Source organism: Strix uralensis, chromosome 4 (assembly GCF_047716275.1).
Source record: "Strix uralensis isolate ZFMK-TIS-50842 chromosome 4, bStrUra1, whole genome shotgun sequence".
Classification (NCBI taxonomy): domain Eukaryota; kingdom Metazoa; phylum Chordata; class Aves; order Strigiformes; family Strigidae; genus Strix; species Strix uralensis.
The window spans coordinates 80935976-80953782 of NC_133975.1; the positions used below are offsets into that span (position 1 = coordinate 80935976).

The window sequence follows — 17807 nt, forward strand, 5'->3', positions numbered from 1 at the left end:
TATTCTACCAATAAATATGGGAAGTGAATAAATACCTAGCTTTCTCTGTGCACTATGGTAACAACCATAAAACTCTAAACTTAGGAGCAGCAGTTCTAAGCTATATTCACAATTAAGACAGCAACACTCTACGATACAAAAATATCAGGTGAGAAAAATTAAATAACAAATAAGGAAATGATTTAGTAACATAGTGAGGTTTTGTTTTCCACTTAGCACTTCAGGTTCAAAACTGATCCCTTCATGAAATTTAAATTAAACACAAAACTTTGAAGTTATGAAGATTTTTTTTTTCAGAATTTATACATTCTATCTCTTCTTTAACACAACGGTTAACTCAGGACAGCGTACCTGAGACAGATAAACTTTCAGCTAGTCCAGTATCAGTGACATCAGCCACACTGTGAAACTCTCACAGTTTGCAGCCCCAAATATTACTCTTAGCCTTTTAAGCTTGAACTGTGGTGGCTGAAGAGCAAATGCAGGTCAGCTGCTGTTGGGACTGCTACATCATGGTAAATTCCAGCTGAGGTGAACTGCTGAACACTTCTTAAATGGTGTCCACTAGAGTTGTCAGGAGATCATAAGCCAGAGCCCCAAGCAATTTGATTAGAATCAGGGAGTAACTGGATTAGCAGAACTACTGAATTAGTATTTGATGAGCTGTATAATTCATATGTTATCTTCACAGCACTACTAGCTCTAACACCTGCAACATGAATTAGCATCCACCCCTTCATGTGCCAGGTGACTCAAGCCTCACTTAATACAAATAAGAGATTTGTGCAAAGGTTTGCATTGAAACTGGTTAAAAAAAATCAAAACTAACTATACCTTGATCTAGCAATGCAGTGAAGATGCTTGCCAAGTCTATGGGCACAGTCTCATCTTCCATTTTAACAGGCAAAGTTGGGACATATTCTCTCCTAGAGGCAAGATACCACCAATTGTCTGACTGATTGTATCTTGTCTGTGAGAGGTGAAAGACTTACAGAGCCCAGCACACAAGGATTGCTGGGTTTGGTGAGGGACAGGGCCCCTGCCTTTCATCGGGCAGAAACTGCATAGTCAGCAGCATCTTGACTCTCTGGGAGTGCATTTGCCAGTGCTGTTGTCACATATCAGTTTGTAACACTGAAAAAAATCATGCACTGAAGGAACGTAAAATGCTCTCCTCAAGTAGCTGCAGGAAGCAGGCCCATCAAGATAAGCCATATCTACTACTTTTTGAACATCAAAGAGTTGGCAGCATGTTTCTGTCAGGGCAGTCTGAGCGCAAAACTTCTCTTGTAGTCCTGCAAGCTACAGGGGTGCCCATTCAGGTTTTAGTCATACTCCAGACAAATCTAAAGATTCCTTCCAATCATGGGCTGGCTAGACTTCCTGCCTAGAATTACAGTGAATTAAATAAACACGCCCAACTTTTGGCTTTCATAGTAAATAAAAAAAATGTTCATTTAAACTGTTTATTTTACAAGTGCTGGAAGGGTATTTTTGCTGTTCCTTTTATAAATGAAGTTGTCTGTTTCTCAATTTCAGTCAGAAAGCTTAGGTTCCAAACTCACAAGCTTTATGGCAGATTTTCATATTTGTAATGATCAAAATGCAACTTGAAACAAGACAACTATAGTGAAATCAGCTCAGCCGTGAAACGGGATTGCAGTTAGAGCTTTATCTGCCTTCATCCCTACAATTATTCCAAAGGCGGAAGACAGAGTAAGTTATGTTACTATTTATAGTAAAAGGAAATGATAAATATGAGCGCTTAGTAAATATTAGGCAAAGAGAAAATACAGTAATTTGGAGTTATGTCTCCACTAATACCTAGTAATTCACAGGTGGCATGTTACATCTGTGTGCTGTATTTTATTTGACATGTTCACAATCCTTTTTAAGTCAGTCACAAATCCAAACACAGTTAGCAGACAGGGTATTTAATAAAATCAGATTTATAAAACTATTACTGTGTGAAATAGCATTTCACCTATTAGATTTTTCTAATACAAAATCAGCTACTCAAATCAATAGAGAAAGAAAAACAGTAAATAATGAAACTATGAAAAATAATTGGGATGTTATCAAAGCTATAAATACATCAAACATTTCTGATGATATCATAATGCACTCTACATGTTTTCCCCTTTTTTTTTTCTCTTCACAAAACCTCTCCCAATATCTGCAGTTTCTAATCATTTATTCTATAAATACAGCTTAGTTGACTAAGGCTGAAATGTGCTAAGATGCAGTAACGTTTCAAATTCATACATGAAACAATTTGGAAGCTTCCCCCAGGCATTTGTGACTGCGGCTCCTGCTGCTGTGCTACCCACAATCCCCCCATTTACCTGCTCGCTGGGCTGCCTCAGCCCTGGTCAGGAAGTGGCAAAGCTGATCCAGCTTATCAGGCTGCTCCTCCAGGGACTTCTGCTGCCATATGGCTGACCCAGGCCCTGCAGCCTCCCTCAAGGCATTCCACTTCTGTATCAGAGCGAAGAGCTCGGAGAAGGACTCGTGATAACCCTGTCGCAGCATGTCTATGCAGATGTTCTTCTTGTACGAATTCCTGTTACTGGGAATAAGAAAGAGTGATTTTAAGCCTTTAAACCTGTATTCTGTTCGCCACCTTACCAAATAAGTACAGATAGCTAAAACAGCTTTCAAGAAGAGACCTCTGCAGTTCAGCAGCCAGGAACGGGTATTTTTTCCCCCGCTTAAAAAGCGTTCTGCTAAAATACAATTACGAATGTCATACCCTAGGGAAGTAAATATGGCAACAGTGAGTAAATACCAATCGATACATTGAAAATGTGTTAAATATATACTGGTATTCTCTAGCTGGCATTGGTAAAAAAGGCTGACTGATGGGAAAACACCCCCCCCCCATGTTTACATTAGTTCATGAAAACACAATGAACTCTTAGTTTGCTTTAAAACAGTGCACAGGGAAAAATGAGGCACATTCCACATGTCAAAACAATGTATATGTTAAATAGTTTTGCTGTAGGATATGATGGCTTGGTTTAAAACGTCAAACAAATGCTATGCCAGAAACATAATCATTAGATATGATTTTGCTTCTGTTTAGCATATAACTTCAGCTGGGACTGGTTTACTGATGAAAAAGTTTGATAATTTCTCCTTAATTTTAAAATCAAATGATGCAGTGATGAATTTATATCAAAGTTATCTCATTCATAAACTCCTATAAGATATACATATCAAAAAGTTGTGTAATCAAATATTCTCAAGAGGTAATATATCTTTTGAGGTATTATTTATGGAAATAATCAAAATATTTCTTTTATGTGGCATGAAACAATCATTGCATCCTATCCTGGAAAAAAACTATGACTCCAATGGGACTGCCTGCAACACTCAGGTACATATGTAAAGGTTTGCAGGCATAGGTATCTAGTGTGAGAAAACAAACCTTTGTCCCAGTAAAATGGCAAGGACCCAGATGTGTTAATTTGATTTTGTATATCCCATTAAGTTTCCAAACTACTTTCAAGACTGTCTTTTTAGATTAAAATCCATTTAACTTCAAATTCTCAGCAGCTTTAGAATATGGAATTCTGAAAACTGAGATTTACAGTGTATGTAATTCAGATGACCTCATGCTAAACAATAGCTTAATGAGACTAATACTTCAGCCTAAAAAAAGGTACCGCAGTTCTTTAACAATGCCAATAAGATGGAAGTGATGTAAAAAACTTCTTAGCTAGATGTCAATGAAATAAACAGTAATGTGAGATGTAAGAAGTAATCTGCATTACTGCATATTTGATTAAAATAAAATCTATTAATTACTACACAGATGTGCATTAATCCTTCATATGTATTTTTTACATTTCAGCTGCAAAACTGAACAGAAAAATATTACAAAATCCTGATATGATTTAGACTAGACAGTACTGAATTTATGTTTAATATATAAATAGGTGGCTTTTGAGATTGAAAAGCACACATTGTTCACACAGACAAGGGAAAATATATGCTATTCTGTACCAGACAACATTCACAACATTTATCTTAAAAAAGTAAATGAGAAATATCTTTAAACATTTAAATTTTAATTTGCCAGAATATGCGATATTTGTCATATATCAGATGTACAATATATAAAGATACTATAAAAATATTATGTTAATACAGTACAATGTATATGGAACATTTTCTTTTTTTCTGTTTTAAAATTCTCTCTAACTAAAAGGAAATTGCAGAGTATAGGTAAAAAATTTCTACCAAGTTCCAAAGTGCCTAGGACTGAATCCTGCAGTAATATAACTCAAAGCGGTGGAATAACAATCTGTATAGCTGACACACATACATGCATATTTATTTATATAATGTGATCTATATATATGTGTATATGTATGCATGCATTAGATCATTAGATGTGTTGGAAGTAGACGAGAAAGTACTGCTAAAAGATCTTAACAGTGACTAAACAAAACATCATTCAATTAATTTTTAACACCCACTGCATATGCATTGAGCACAGCACCAATATTTGTATAAATAGAAAAACTGTGTCCATATAACATGTTATTTCCTGCAGAATGATGCATTTTACTTGAAGCCAAAGCATGTTTTCCCCACAAGACAGCATTATTAGCAAACCAATAGAGGAAAACAAAACATACAGTAAAATAGGTCAGTTTTAAAAATGAGTGTCAATATTCTTTTAATAAATCCCATCCAAATTAATAAAGAAATTGAAATAATGCTGAAGTAATCATATGGTACAGAGCACATTTTTTTCTTAGGCAAAGATACCTGATTTTAACTCACAAGCAATGAAGCTATCTACAGTATAACCATTCAAATTTTAGAGGCATAAAGAGAAAAGTTATCTCTCAGTTATAATTAAAACCAGAAAATACACAAAGTGCAAAACAATAATACTATTGTTTCCTTAAGTTTCTGCAATATTTAAGCCACAAGTGACTGATCACACACAAACAATAAAATAGGGCTAGAAATGAATTATATTATGGGGATGAATGGTATTCGTGACACTCGAGAGCTTGACACTGCAACGAATTCTGAAATTGTTTCAGTTAACAAAGTGTTTCCAGATGAAAATACCGGTGTCCTTTTTGCCCAACAAAAAACCAGAGTAGTGTGCGTGACAGAAATAAACTTTTCATATCTTGAAATAAACTATAAATCCTCGAGATCCTTGTCATACTGCGTTTTATGATGCCCCGGAGCATGTAAAATGAGAGGTTAAATGGAACACCTCATGTTTCACATAACCAAAGATTATTTCTAATATCAATATCAAAAACTGACACCTAATTAAATGTACATGTCTTATTTTGTAAAATCCAACTGCTAACGGTATGTTTCCACTACATTAATGAACTAGTTTACACTAAACCTTTTGAGCCTTACTACCTAATAAATGATGATATATTATTAAACAAGCGAGTTTGTTTTGCTGCACTGCGTCCACGCCGATTTTAGGTTTCCTTTGAACAATTCCGTTGCTCCGAGAAGCCAAATGAAGACCGACCGGCCTTTCATTTGGTTGGAGACGTTCAAGAGGTTTAATGGTCTCTGGGGGCATCTACTGGAAATGTGGAAAACTGCAGCCAGGACATGTTAATCACGCAGCTGTCAGTGCAGAACAAAGGGACCCGCACGGATTAAATGCCGGGCGCGCAGCACCGCGGGCAAGCGCGGAGGAGAAGCTCGGGGTCGCGGTTCTTGCGCGGCCGCTGACTGGCCTTACGCGGCGCCACCACAGCCCAGCGCCAGAACCAGGCAAACGCTGCCTGCAGGCAGTTAAACTACTCGAGTTAGAATGAGCAGGAGGCTGTGAAACGTTGGCTGTGTTTAATTTTAAAATTGAATTGTGCTATGAATATAAACCTAAAGTCCTCGTTCCCCTTTGGACGATCATAGGTGCATGCTAGGAGAAAGAGATTTCAGATGGATTTTTTAAAAAGAAATGATTTTTTAATGAAATCTGGAGCATAGCTACGTATTTATGGTTAAAACAAAGATACCAGTTAATCTGTTTTTAATTTAAAGCAGATTTATTTTTTTTTTAATCCAGGAAATTCAACAGCCAAAAATCATAATACTTAACACAATCAGAGACGATGCTGAGAATCCACTCTTCTTCTGACTGTACACTCATCACTGAAGCCCTGTTGATGTTGCGCCATGTTTATTTAGAGGGGTTAGGTAAAACAGAGCAATGAGGTCCCCTTAGTGGATCCAGTCAGGGTATCACGCATTTGTCCTACGTCAGCAGTCAGCGCGATGCAGAACTTTATGTGTGAGGTGCTGAAAATTCTGCGTAATTCTCTGTGTGTGTCATGGGGGTGGGGGTGTCATAAGAATTTTTAGCACCAAATAAATAACCACCAAAAGTTAAAAGTTGCCATTTTAGTGGTACCACGTTCTAGATGACAATCTCATGCAGTATAATAGCACGTGGGTGGAAGCAGCTATTTATTGAATGTGGATCTGCAAGCTTGAAAAGGCACTGCTATTGTTAACACTGTGCTTTAAGTGTACCTGGATATTGCTACAGGCATTTTATTTTCCTTAAACTATACAGCTACTTATATAATTTTCTTATATGGATTTCTTTTATTATTATCATTGTTATTCTAAAACAATCAAGAGCCATGCTGAGGAATCACAGAAACATGATTCTAATCTGCCTTTACCAGTGCAAACCCCATAAATACTAACTTTCAGTGAGGCTAATGAAATTACAATTTTTGTTGCAATCTCAAGGACCTTCCTATGTTATGGTATTGTACAAGACTCTTAAACAATGCTGGGAGATCAGGACAGTACCATACTACATTCCCTTTAACTTAAAATCCTGCACAACAAGGCTATTTGCATTCTACCCTTTACATTGAAAGAGAGAAAAGAAAAAATGAAATTAAGAGGCCAAGAGTCAGGTACCAGTGTTAGAAATAATCAAAATAGTCAGTATAGCATAACAATTATTTATCATAAGCTTAATTCTCCATGCCTCCTGTCTGGTATGGTCAATTACAGACATGCAAAATAAATGCGAAGTCTACTATTTTCAGCTGACAGACTATTTTTTTTTTTAGTATCAGGGCTCATATCTTTAGATTTTGTAGGATTTAATTAGTACTATAGGATAATGCCAGCTGCTGATTACAAGTGTGCTGTAGTAATCCCATTTTGTAAGGCACAAAAAGGCATGGATTAAACAACAATAGTGTATAAAATATTAAAGCATACTTCCAGTGTAAAATAATTACTCTCACAATTATTATAATGTTTAAAAACGGTATTCAAATAGGTTTCATCCACTTGGGATTTCCTTCTGCAGTTGGCAAGTCAATGACTGATATAAATGCCTTAGATAAGGATCACAAAATTATGAAAAAATAATAAAGATATTTTTGCTTAAGTTTATTTAAACAAATACATTTTACTTCTCCCCCCACATTTCCTGTCTATAAATCTACAAGAAAATTAAAATTACATCCAATATGTGAATACTTAGCTACTTTCTGTATATGCAAACAAAGCATAAACAAGGAGACAAGACAATTTCCTCACTAAAATTTGAAAAAGATATGCATTAAGTAAAAACAGATAAACTATACAGAACACTAAACGGTCAAGCATGCTATAAGAATTTATAACTTCAGGCTGTTCTGCCTAAGAATTGAAAGAGGAATTATTATTTAGTTATAGCTGAACAGCCAAAAACCATAACGTATTTGCAACCCCGTTAGTGACCCACATCTAAAATATAGGTAAAACTTCTGCAGGGTGTTGTTGAATACAAAAAGCACTTATGCAAATACTTGGTAAATATGGAACCTGAAGATTTGACTATTGCATTCAGTGATGCTGTGACCCAGGTTACGGTGGTATAAAACCATGTACTCGCACTGCTGAAATCTACACTGTCATGTGTCTGGGCTGCAATCCACCAAAGTTAGGTACGTAGCTAACTTGAAAATACATCCGAGTTGTCTGAGTAGCTGAGTTCAGTGTGAAAATTTATATACGTAAGTACTTTGGTGAGTCAAGCTCTCAGTCGGTCAAGGTACTCAGCACATTTTCACCACATACTGCTACTGATACAAAGCTATTTAACTGAATCAGGGCGCAGCCCTCTTTAATCCTAGTTTAAAGACTGTCCATTTAAATACTTTTCTTTTAATGAAATATTTACTGGATGGTAATATGTTAAATTGTAGACTACAGTAATCTCATTAAAGAAAGATTTGAAAGTACAGTAAAATACATTAAGTAGTAATAGATGGTTAGCTTACACATCAGAATTTTTGATTACTAAGGCTATTATATTATATTGGGGTGGGGTGCATGTGATTTAATTCCAAATTATAAAGATGAAATAGCTAATGTCCTAATACAAAAAGCATGAAATCCTCCAAACCCTCAAATGTTATAAAAAGAATTCCCTACCCTGAATAGCAAATAAAACATACTGCATGACAATTTGTACGTACCATGAGAGGGAAGAACATCTACTTGAAGTTGACTTTTGTGACAATTCAGATTTTTTTAAATAAGAAAAAGTTTATGGAGCTATGTATTCAGAACCATTAATAGAAAGATGAAAATAAAGTATATAAGAAAATAAATATATAAGTACTTTATACCACATACAGAGGTACAATAACTTTCAGAATAAGTAATGCAGTATTTTTTATCTACTGCCTCAGCCTCCGACTGTTGTCAAACCACACTTTAACATAAATCATGCAATCAAACGTGGATGTTATAACCTGTCAGTAGGATCCCGCAAAGAACACATATACTGAACTCGCTTCCTTTTGTTCAAAGCTACACTGCCACTTTAATACTACATAAAATGAAAAATTAATCAATTATAAACATCAAAGGATGACACAGAAAAAGTATTCTAAAATGAATGTAAGTACTGTAATAATTAAGAATCCTCATTAACCCAGAAAATGGAAATATAAATTTAGCAATGAACTTTTGGAACATTCTGTCCCTAAACATAAATGCAAAGAAAGCACTAAAAATAAAGATAAAAGTGCTACCTTTATAAAAATGTTCTTCATACAAGAGCACACACACCTGTGATTATGTCAAGCATAATCAGAAAGAAACATTATCTTCATTATTCTTTCTGCTTTGTTTTCTAAATGAATTATGTTCATTAACAAAAAGTAATTCCAACCATATTTTATGGACTATTATTATTTATCAAAATTAAGTATTTCTCAACTTTCCTCTTTTATTTCAGAGCTGACCTAATGGACTGAGAGCTAGAGACATCTGAGTTTGGAACGCTTTCCATTTGACTTGCATGATTATCAGACAAGCCATTATATTTCCCTGCAAGTTTCTTTCATAGTATGTGAAATTATCTTTAGGAAAAGAAAATCATAATTATTTACTTTCTGTGTCTTCTCAAACTGATGCTCTGAATTACCATAAAACCCTATACAAGGCTATGCATTTATTATACTATTGCTATGAACAATTCCCACAGTATTTTTGCTTTTGTTTATGATATCTCATTCAGAACTTACTCAGTAGTCTAAGGACAAATAGACCACACAGCGATTAAGAGGAAAAGAAAAGAGAGGATTTTACACAATTCAGGAGGATTCACTGTGAGAATTATTAGGAAGTCACGATTGTACCGAGGCAAATTAGACTGTCTTTCTTTATTTCAGACTCTTTTTGTATGTTAGAGTTGCTTCAGCTTTATGGAGTGTTTTAAAAATAGAAGTCAGTTGTGTATTGCTTGTACATTATCTTCAGTACTAAATATTGTTGAAATACTGAGAAATGAAAGCACTAGAAAACCGTAAGACCAAACTTAGTAAAAACAACAAGTTACATAAAAAAGGAAAAACTTCAGCTCACTGTGTTCTTCTTTATTAAAGTATGTCATGTATTTTATCTTTGCAAGAGTTTGATGAGTTTTTGCAAGTAAAATTCTGTTTCCTCTATACTTGCTAATAGTCATGAGAATCTGTAGTTTGCACCTTCCCATTAAAAATGTATTGTATTTTTTGAAATTATTCACCCCGCCTTTTATCCAGATCATGTCTTTGAAAGGAGGAAGTAGATAATAAATGGAATAATTCATGATTTCCCATTAAATATGAAACTTTCTTTTGCAGAGTTTAGAAAATGAAGTTCTACATAATGTACAGAAGTTGATTAGAACTTTTTTTAACCTTTTCAAGAAAAACCTTTCACATTACACAAATGCACAGAGAAGTTTCTTTAGGAAAGGCAAACCATTCACTTCTCACACAGGTCTTTAGATCACTGCCTAATTACACTAAATAATATGTTTATCAGGCCTGAAATTCGCAGAGATCATTTATTTGACCAAAAAGAATGTGTGCCTCTAAGTGCTAAAATCTCTTTTTGAAAGTTGTTTAATAAACATTGAATCCTGGTCATGGCAAGCAAGATTGTTAGGAATTATTCAGACAGAAAAAAATACATATTTAAATAATATTGTGAAAGAAATTTAAAATTTATCATCTAGCTCAATAAGTGACTTGTGCCATCTCCCTTTCCACAATCAGCTGGGAGTTTGGGATAGAGTGCCTTAATTTAAAATTTCTTTTACTATGAAAGTATAAATTTCTTTGGTTCTGATTTAACCTTTTCCATAGTTTTTAGTATTTAAAAGTGAAGAAATATCCTCACAAAATGTAAATGAGTTGACACAATATTCCACCAGTTCTCAACCAGAGTAATGTGAACAAAGAGGGTCATAAGGTCCTCACAGGTCATATCCAAAGATTGACATCATCAAGAACAACAAAATCTTGCTAGGATCTGAACATGAAAGGCAAAGAACAGTTTACTTCTTTCTCCTTCTGCTGCTGTGTCCTTCTTTAGCTGCCTTGAGCTCTCCTCTCTCCCTCTGTCTTTATAGGTTATACACAGAGAAAATGGAAGCAGCTCAAATCAGTGCATCACTAGAACCAAGTACTGTACAATCAAGGACTGAAATACAAGGGAAAAGCAGAATCCGCACCTACACATGGTCTGTATCTGAAATTGCCTTTTGCAAGCTTTCTAGTAATAGCAGCTGCCCCTCCTCCTTCCTTGCCTTAATGTCACACCAACAAGATATTTTTTTCCAACGCTTATTCTTGGCAGTGCCCTTCCCCTGTCCTTTGAGAGTCTCACTCCATAACACAGAAATGGTCAAATCCACCTGACAACACAAAATTCCCAAGCCTAAATTATGCATGTTCAAATTGGGAAGCTCCAGTAAAGATTTCAGGTTGTAAAAAAGAAAAGAGGGCAATATGATAAGCTGCCAATGAAAAAAGGTCCCAATCTATTTGTTGAGTAAAAGATTTCATAGGCCACCTATGAAGTCACCTTATTATTTGGTAGAGGTGACAGCTACTAAAAAGTCTGGATTAATCAAAACCCTAATCAGCTACTTGTGTTCAGCTTCCTTAAAGAACTTGTCCATCAGTGCAAAAGACTAGAATGAGGACAAATAGAAAAGCAAATAAATCTAAAACTGAGTACCAAAACTCTCATGATTTAAATAACTTATAAACAGAGGACAAGATCAGAAGCAGCCCATTCTAATAGTAGGGCTTACTGGTCTGTCGTGGCTATGATGAAAATAAAGAATAAAACACCGTTCAAGCTAGGCCTTCTCCTCTCCATCAGCTCACAAACCCCATTCTTCTCCCTTAGTCGCCTCTAATCAGGTGAGGAAGTTTCTTCCTCTTTAGTCTTGAAGGACTGGAGATGAGGTTGAATATTCAGACACAAACTGGTAGAAGAAGTAAGGATGTAGGAAAGAAATCTTTTATTTCCACAAACTTACCTTGAGCACTAACACTTAATCCCTCATTAATTTTCAAAATCTTTTTTTTCCTTAACTCTACTTAGCTGATGCTGACACTGAAAACAGCAGAAACTTGGGGGAGGGGGCAGTAAATAATTTGTCCCTTTTAATTCTCTCACTGAAGAATGGAAAAATAATCTTCTATCAGATGGCACTGACAGAAGATTTAAAATCGATGCCGGGTCACTTTTGTTCTGGACCAGCTGGCTTCTTGTAAAAATGATGCCTCAGGAATTAGTGAATGCAACTCTCTAAGACCTGTACCTGATCCTTTTTACAGCCTTCAAAATCCAACAGTTCTTCAGTGTGGGATTCAGCAGTAAATGTACATGTCTACATCTCAACTGGTCACCCTAAACTCTCTCTCTAAGCAATGGAGAAAAACAGGTGCTTCAGAAGTAGTATTCTAAAGCAGTTGTCTGAATCCTAAAAGGTGGCGCTCAAGTAATCAAATTACTTACTCTTAATTATTTCCACTGATTATATGGAGTGATTAACATAGTCCTCTGGATCAGTTAAACTTACATTAAAATGCCTTTGCTCTTTTTGCAAAGGACAAAGGTTTATGGAAGCACCAGTAATCATTTCTAGAGCAAAAATATTATATTCCAGTTTTCAGCATGCAATCTGCAAAGTAATTTAATGATTGATCTTCCCAGTATTAGCTGAGATGGCTGGCAATTGCTCTGGGGGTCACAGCCCACCAGAATCACAGATTGGTTTGGGTTGGAAGGGATCTTAAAGATCACTAGTTCCAACCCCTGTGCCATGGGCAGGGACACCTTCCACTAGCCCAGGTTGCTCAAAGCCCCGTCCAACCTGGCCTTGAACCCTTCCAGGGAGGGGGCAGCCACAGCTTCTCTGGGCAACCTGTGCCAGTGTCTCACCACCCTCACAGGGAAGAATTTCTTCCTTGTATCCAATCTAAATCTGCCCTCATTCAGTTTAAAGCTGTTACCCCTCATCCTATCCCTACATGCCCTTGTAAAAAGTCCCTCCCCATCTCTCCTGTAGCCCCCTTTAAGTACTGGAAGGCCGCTATAAGGTCTCCCCAGAGCCTTCTCTTCTCCAGGCTGAACCACCCCAACTCTCTCAGCCTGTCCTTACAGGGGAGGTGCTCCAGCCCCCTGATCATCTTAGTGGCCTCCTCTGGACCCGCTCGAGCAGGTCTGTGTCCTTCTGATATTGGGGTCCTGTGGTGGTTTAGCCCCTGCCGGGGTCTGAGACCACGCAGCCGCTGCCCCTCCCCCACAAAGGGAGTGAAATACAAAGCCCCAAGACTGAAATAAGGAAAGGTTTAATACAACAATGCAATAGCAACACAACAAACAACAACAATAACAATAACAGTAATAGTGATAGCAATGAACAGAGCAAAATAGCTACCAAATACAGCAGTTTGAAGCACGATGTACAAAACCACGAGTGCACCGCGCTAGGAAAATGTGACCTGCCAGGATGTGACGTCGGCATGGTATCTGAATAACCCGGCTAGAGCTCCCCCCCCACTGCTGGGGAAACTTAACCCTATCCTGGTTAAACCAGGACAGGTCCCCAGAGCTGGACACAGCACTGCAGGGGGGTGTCTCATGAGAGCAGAGTAGAGGGGGAGAATCCCCTCCCTCAACCTGCTGCTCACACTTCTCTTGATGCAGCCCAGGACACGGTTGGCTTTCTGGTCTGTGAGCACACATTGCTGGCTCACAGTCAGTTTTCCATCCGCTAATACCCCCAAGTCCTTCTCCGCAGGGCTACTCTCAATCCACTCATCACCCAGCCCGTACTTGTGCTTGGGATTGCCCCGACCCATGTGCAGGACCTTGCCCTTGGCCCTGCTGAACTCCATGAGGTTTGCATGGGCCCACCTCTCCAGCCTATCCAGGGCCCTCTGTTTTAGCAATCCATTGTATCACTCAATTTTCTCAGAGGCTGGTGCATGGTAGGGAATGTGATATATCCACTCAATGCCATGTTCTTTGGCCCAGGCGTCTATGAAATTGTTTCGGAAATGTGTCCCATTATCTGACTCAATTCTTTCTGGCGTGCCATGCCGCCATAAGACTTTCTCCTCAAGGCCTGAAATGGTGTTCTGGGCAGTGGCATGGGACACGGCATAAGTTTTCAACCAACCAGTGGCTGCTTCCACCATTGTAAACACATAGTGTTTGCCATGCCAAGTTTGTGGGAGCAAGATATAATCAATCTGTCAGGCCTCCCCATATTTATATTTTGACCATTGTTCTCCATACAAAATGGGCTTTAACTGTTTGGTTTGCTTGATTGTAGCACACGTCTCACATTCATGGATTACCTGTGCAATAGCATCCATGGTTAAGTCCACTCCTTGGTCACGAGCCCATCTATATGTTGCATCTCTTCCCTGATGGCCTGAGGAGTCACGGGCCCAGCAAGTCAGAAATTGTTCACCCTTATGTTGCCAGTCCAGATCTATTTCAGCCACCTTCATCTTGGCAGCCTGATCCACCTGTTGGTTGTTCTGATGTTCTTCAGTGGCCCGGCTCTTGGGTACGTGAGCGTCTACACGGCATACTTTCACAACCAGATTCTCTACTCGAGCAGCAATATCTTGACATAATTCAGCAGCCCAGATGGCTTTGCCTGTGCGCTGCCAGTTGCTCCGTTTCCACTGCTGTACCACCCCCACAGCGCATTTGCCACCATCCATGAGTCAGTATAGAGGTAGAGCACCGGCCTCTTTTCTCGTTCAGCAATATCCAAGGCCAGCTGGACGGCTTTCACCTCTGTGAACTGACTCGATTCACCTTCTCCTTCAGCAGCTTCAGTAACCCGTCATGTGGGGCTCCATACAGCTGCCTTCCACCTTCGATGTTTTCCCACAATGCGATAGGACCCGTTGGTAAACGGGACATATCGCTTCTCATTATCCAGTAGTTTAGTATATGGTGGGGCCTCTTCAGCACGTGCTACCTCTTCCTCTGGTGCCATTCCAAAATCTTTGCCTTCTGGCCAATTTGTGATCACTTCCAATATTCCCAGACGGCTGGGGCTCCCTATTTGAGCCCGTTGTGTGATTAATGCGACCTATTTACTCCACGTGGCATCAGTTGCATGGTGTGTAGAGGGGACACTCCCTTTGAACATCCAGCCCAGCACTGGCAGTTGGGGTGCCAGGAGGAGCTGTGTTTCAGTCCCAATCACCTCTGAAGCACCTTGGACCCCTTCATATGCTGCCAGTATCTCCTTTTCGGTTGGAGTTTAGCGGTCTTCTGATCCTTTGTATCCCCGACTCCAAAACCCCAGGGATCGACCCCAAGTCTCCCCTGATGCTCTCTGCCAGAGACTCCAGGTAGGGTCATTCTTCCCGGCTGCAGTGTAGAGCACATTTTTAACATCTTGCCCTGTACAAACTGGCCCAAGGGCTACTGCATGAACTATTTCCTGCTTAATTTGTTCAAAAGCCTGTTGCTGCTCCAGGCCCCATACAAAATCATTCTTTTTCCAAGTCACTTGACAGAGAGGGCTGACAATCTGACTGTAATTTGGAATGTGCAGTCTCCAGAAACCCACAACACCCAAGAAAGCTTGTGTTTCCTTTCTGTTAGTCGGTGGGGACATTGCTGTTATTTTATTAATCACCTCCATTGGAATCTGACAGCATCCATCTTGCCATTTTACTCCTAAAAACTCGATCTCTTGTGCAGGTCCCTTGACTTTACTACGCTTTGTGGCAAAACCTGCTCTCAGAAGGATTTGGATTATTTTCTCCCCTTTCTCAAAAACTTCTGCTGTATCACCCCATATAATGATATCATCAATGTACTGTAAATGTTCTGGGGCTTCACCTTGTTCCAGTGCAGTCTGGTTCAGTCCATGGCAAATGGTGGGGCTTGTTTCCACCCCTGGGGCCGTCGATTCCAGGTGTATTGGACACCCCTCCAGGTAAAAGCAAACTGTGGCCTGGCCTGCATTTGCTGCCAGAGAGATGGAGAAAAGATGCGTTGGCAATATTAATTGTGGCATACCACTTGGCTGCCTTCTACTCTAGTTCATATTGAAGTTCTAACACGTCTGGCACAGCAGCACTCAGTGGTGGCGTGACTTCATTCAGGCCACGATAGTCCACTGTCAATCTCCACTCTCCATTAGACTTCTGCACTGGCCATATGGGGCTGTTAAAAGGGGAGCACATCTTGCTGATGACTCTTTGGCTCTCTAGCTGACGAATCAGTTTATGGATAGGGATTACAGCGTCTCGATTGGTGCGGTATTGCTGTCGGTGCACGGTTGTAGTGGCAGTTGGCACCCGTTGTTCTTCAACCCTCATTAATCCCACAACAGAAGGATCCTCTGATAGACCAGGCAACACAGACAGCTGTTTAATTCCTTCTGTTTCCAAGGCAGCTATACCAAAAGCCCACCGATACCCTTTTGGGTCCTTAAAATACCCTCTTCCGAGATAATCTATGCCAAGAATACATGGAGCGTCTGGGCCAGTCACAATGGGGTGTTTTTCCCACTCTTTTCCACTTAGGCTCACCTCGGCCTCCAATACAGTCAACTGTTGAGACCCCCCTGTCACTCCTGAAATACAAACGGGTTCTGCTCCTTTAAAATTTGATGGCACTAGAGTGCATTGCGCACCAGTGTCCACTAGAGCCTTATACTGCTGGGCGTCAGACATGCCAGGCCATCGAATCCACATGGTCCAGTAAGCTTGGTTGTCCCTGTCCTCTGCCTGGCTGGAGGCAGGGCCCCTCTAATGTTGGTCATAATACCCGCTAATGACAAATGGGTTAGTGTGGTGTGCACGGGTTTCAGCCTCATCTTGATCACTCACTTCTTGTGAATACAAGTCAGAAGTTCTTCTCATAGGATCATGAGCAAAGTCAACCTTTCTGCTCTGTTTGGGCACTTGATTACTGGAAACCGGAGCAGCATTTCTCCTGAAAGGACCACGTTTTGTACTTGTTCTTCCTTCCAGCTCACATACTCGCTCTTCTAGAAGGTAGGTAGGTTTTCCATCCCATTTCTTCATGTCTTCTCCATAGTCACACAGGCAATGCCACAGCTTCCCCCGTGGTGTGTACCGGTTCTCTCGAGTAGAGAAACGATTGCTCCTAATAGCCAAGATTCTAGTCCGTGCAGGTGGGGAGTAGGACATGTTCTCTTTAAATTGCTGGAAATCTTGAGATAATTTGTTCACAGCACGATGATGGGGGAAGAGACACTTTCTTCATATTGTTGTAGTCGGTGAGCCAGTTCATTCACTGTTGGTCCCTCTTCGTCTTTCCAGTTCATTAGTGCTAATGCACTGGCATATGATGAGGGTGTGCTCTGTATAAAAGTCCTCCACATGGGCCGGGTGCATCGGACTTCATCTGGATCTGTGGGTAGCCGTGCATTATCTGGGTCATAGTAAACTACCTCCCGCACAGCTAGCTTCCTCAAGTATTGAATGCTTCTTTCCATAGTGGTCCACTTACTTGGTCGACATGCAAAATCTTCCTTGAAGGGATACCCCTCCCTCACACTTGACAGAAGTCGCCTCCAGAGACTGAGATTTTGTGTCTCCTTTCCAATGGCTTTGTCAATGCCCCCTTCCCTAGACAGGGATCCCAGCTGCCTCGCCTCCCTGCCCTCTAGTTCCTTGTCACTGGCCCCGCTATCCCAGCATCGGAGCAGCCAGGTAACGAGCTGCTCATCTGGATGGTGGCTGAAATCTTTTCTTATGTCTTGTAACTCACTCAAGCATAAGGATTGGGTGACTATCACTGGCTCTGCCTCCTTCTCCTGTTCTTGTGATGGGCCTGGTTCATCATCACCCTGTACACTGCGAGGGGATTTTCTTGTGTATTTCTTCTTCTGTATGGGAGCAACTGTCATCCCTGGGCATGACATCACATGGTATGAAATACTCCAATGAAAGTTAACTCCATCCTGGTTGAAACCAGGACACTCTGGATGG

At 39.6% G+C, this 17807-nt stretch overlaps 1 protein-coding gene across 1 annotated transcript in view; it reads right to left on the reverse strand.

Moving 5' to 3' along the window:
- TTC29 (tetratricopeptide repeat domain 29) overlaps positions 1–17807 on the reverse strand; it is a 231430-nt gene that overhangs the window by 114068 nt on the left and 99555 nt on the right. Inside the window, exon 4 of the mRNA XM_074865178.1 lies at positions 2346–2569. Within this exon, the coding sequence (XP_074721279.1) occupies positions 2346–2569 (224 nt within the window). The remainder of the gene's footprint in view (positions 1–2345; positions 2570–17807) is intronic.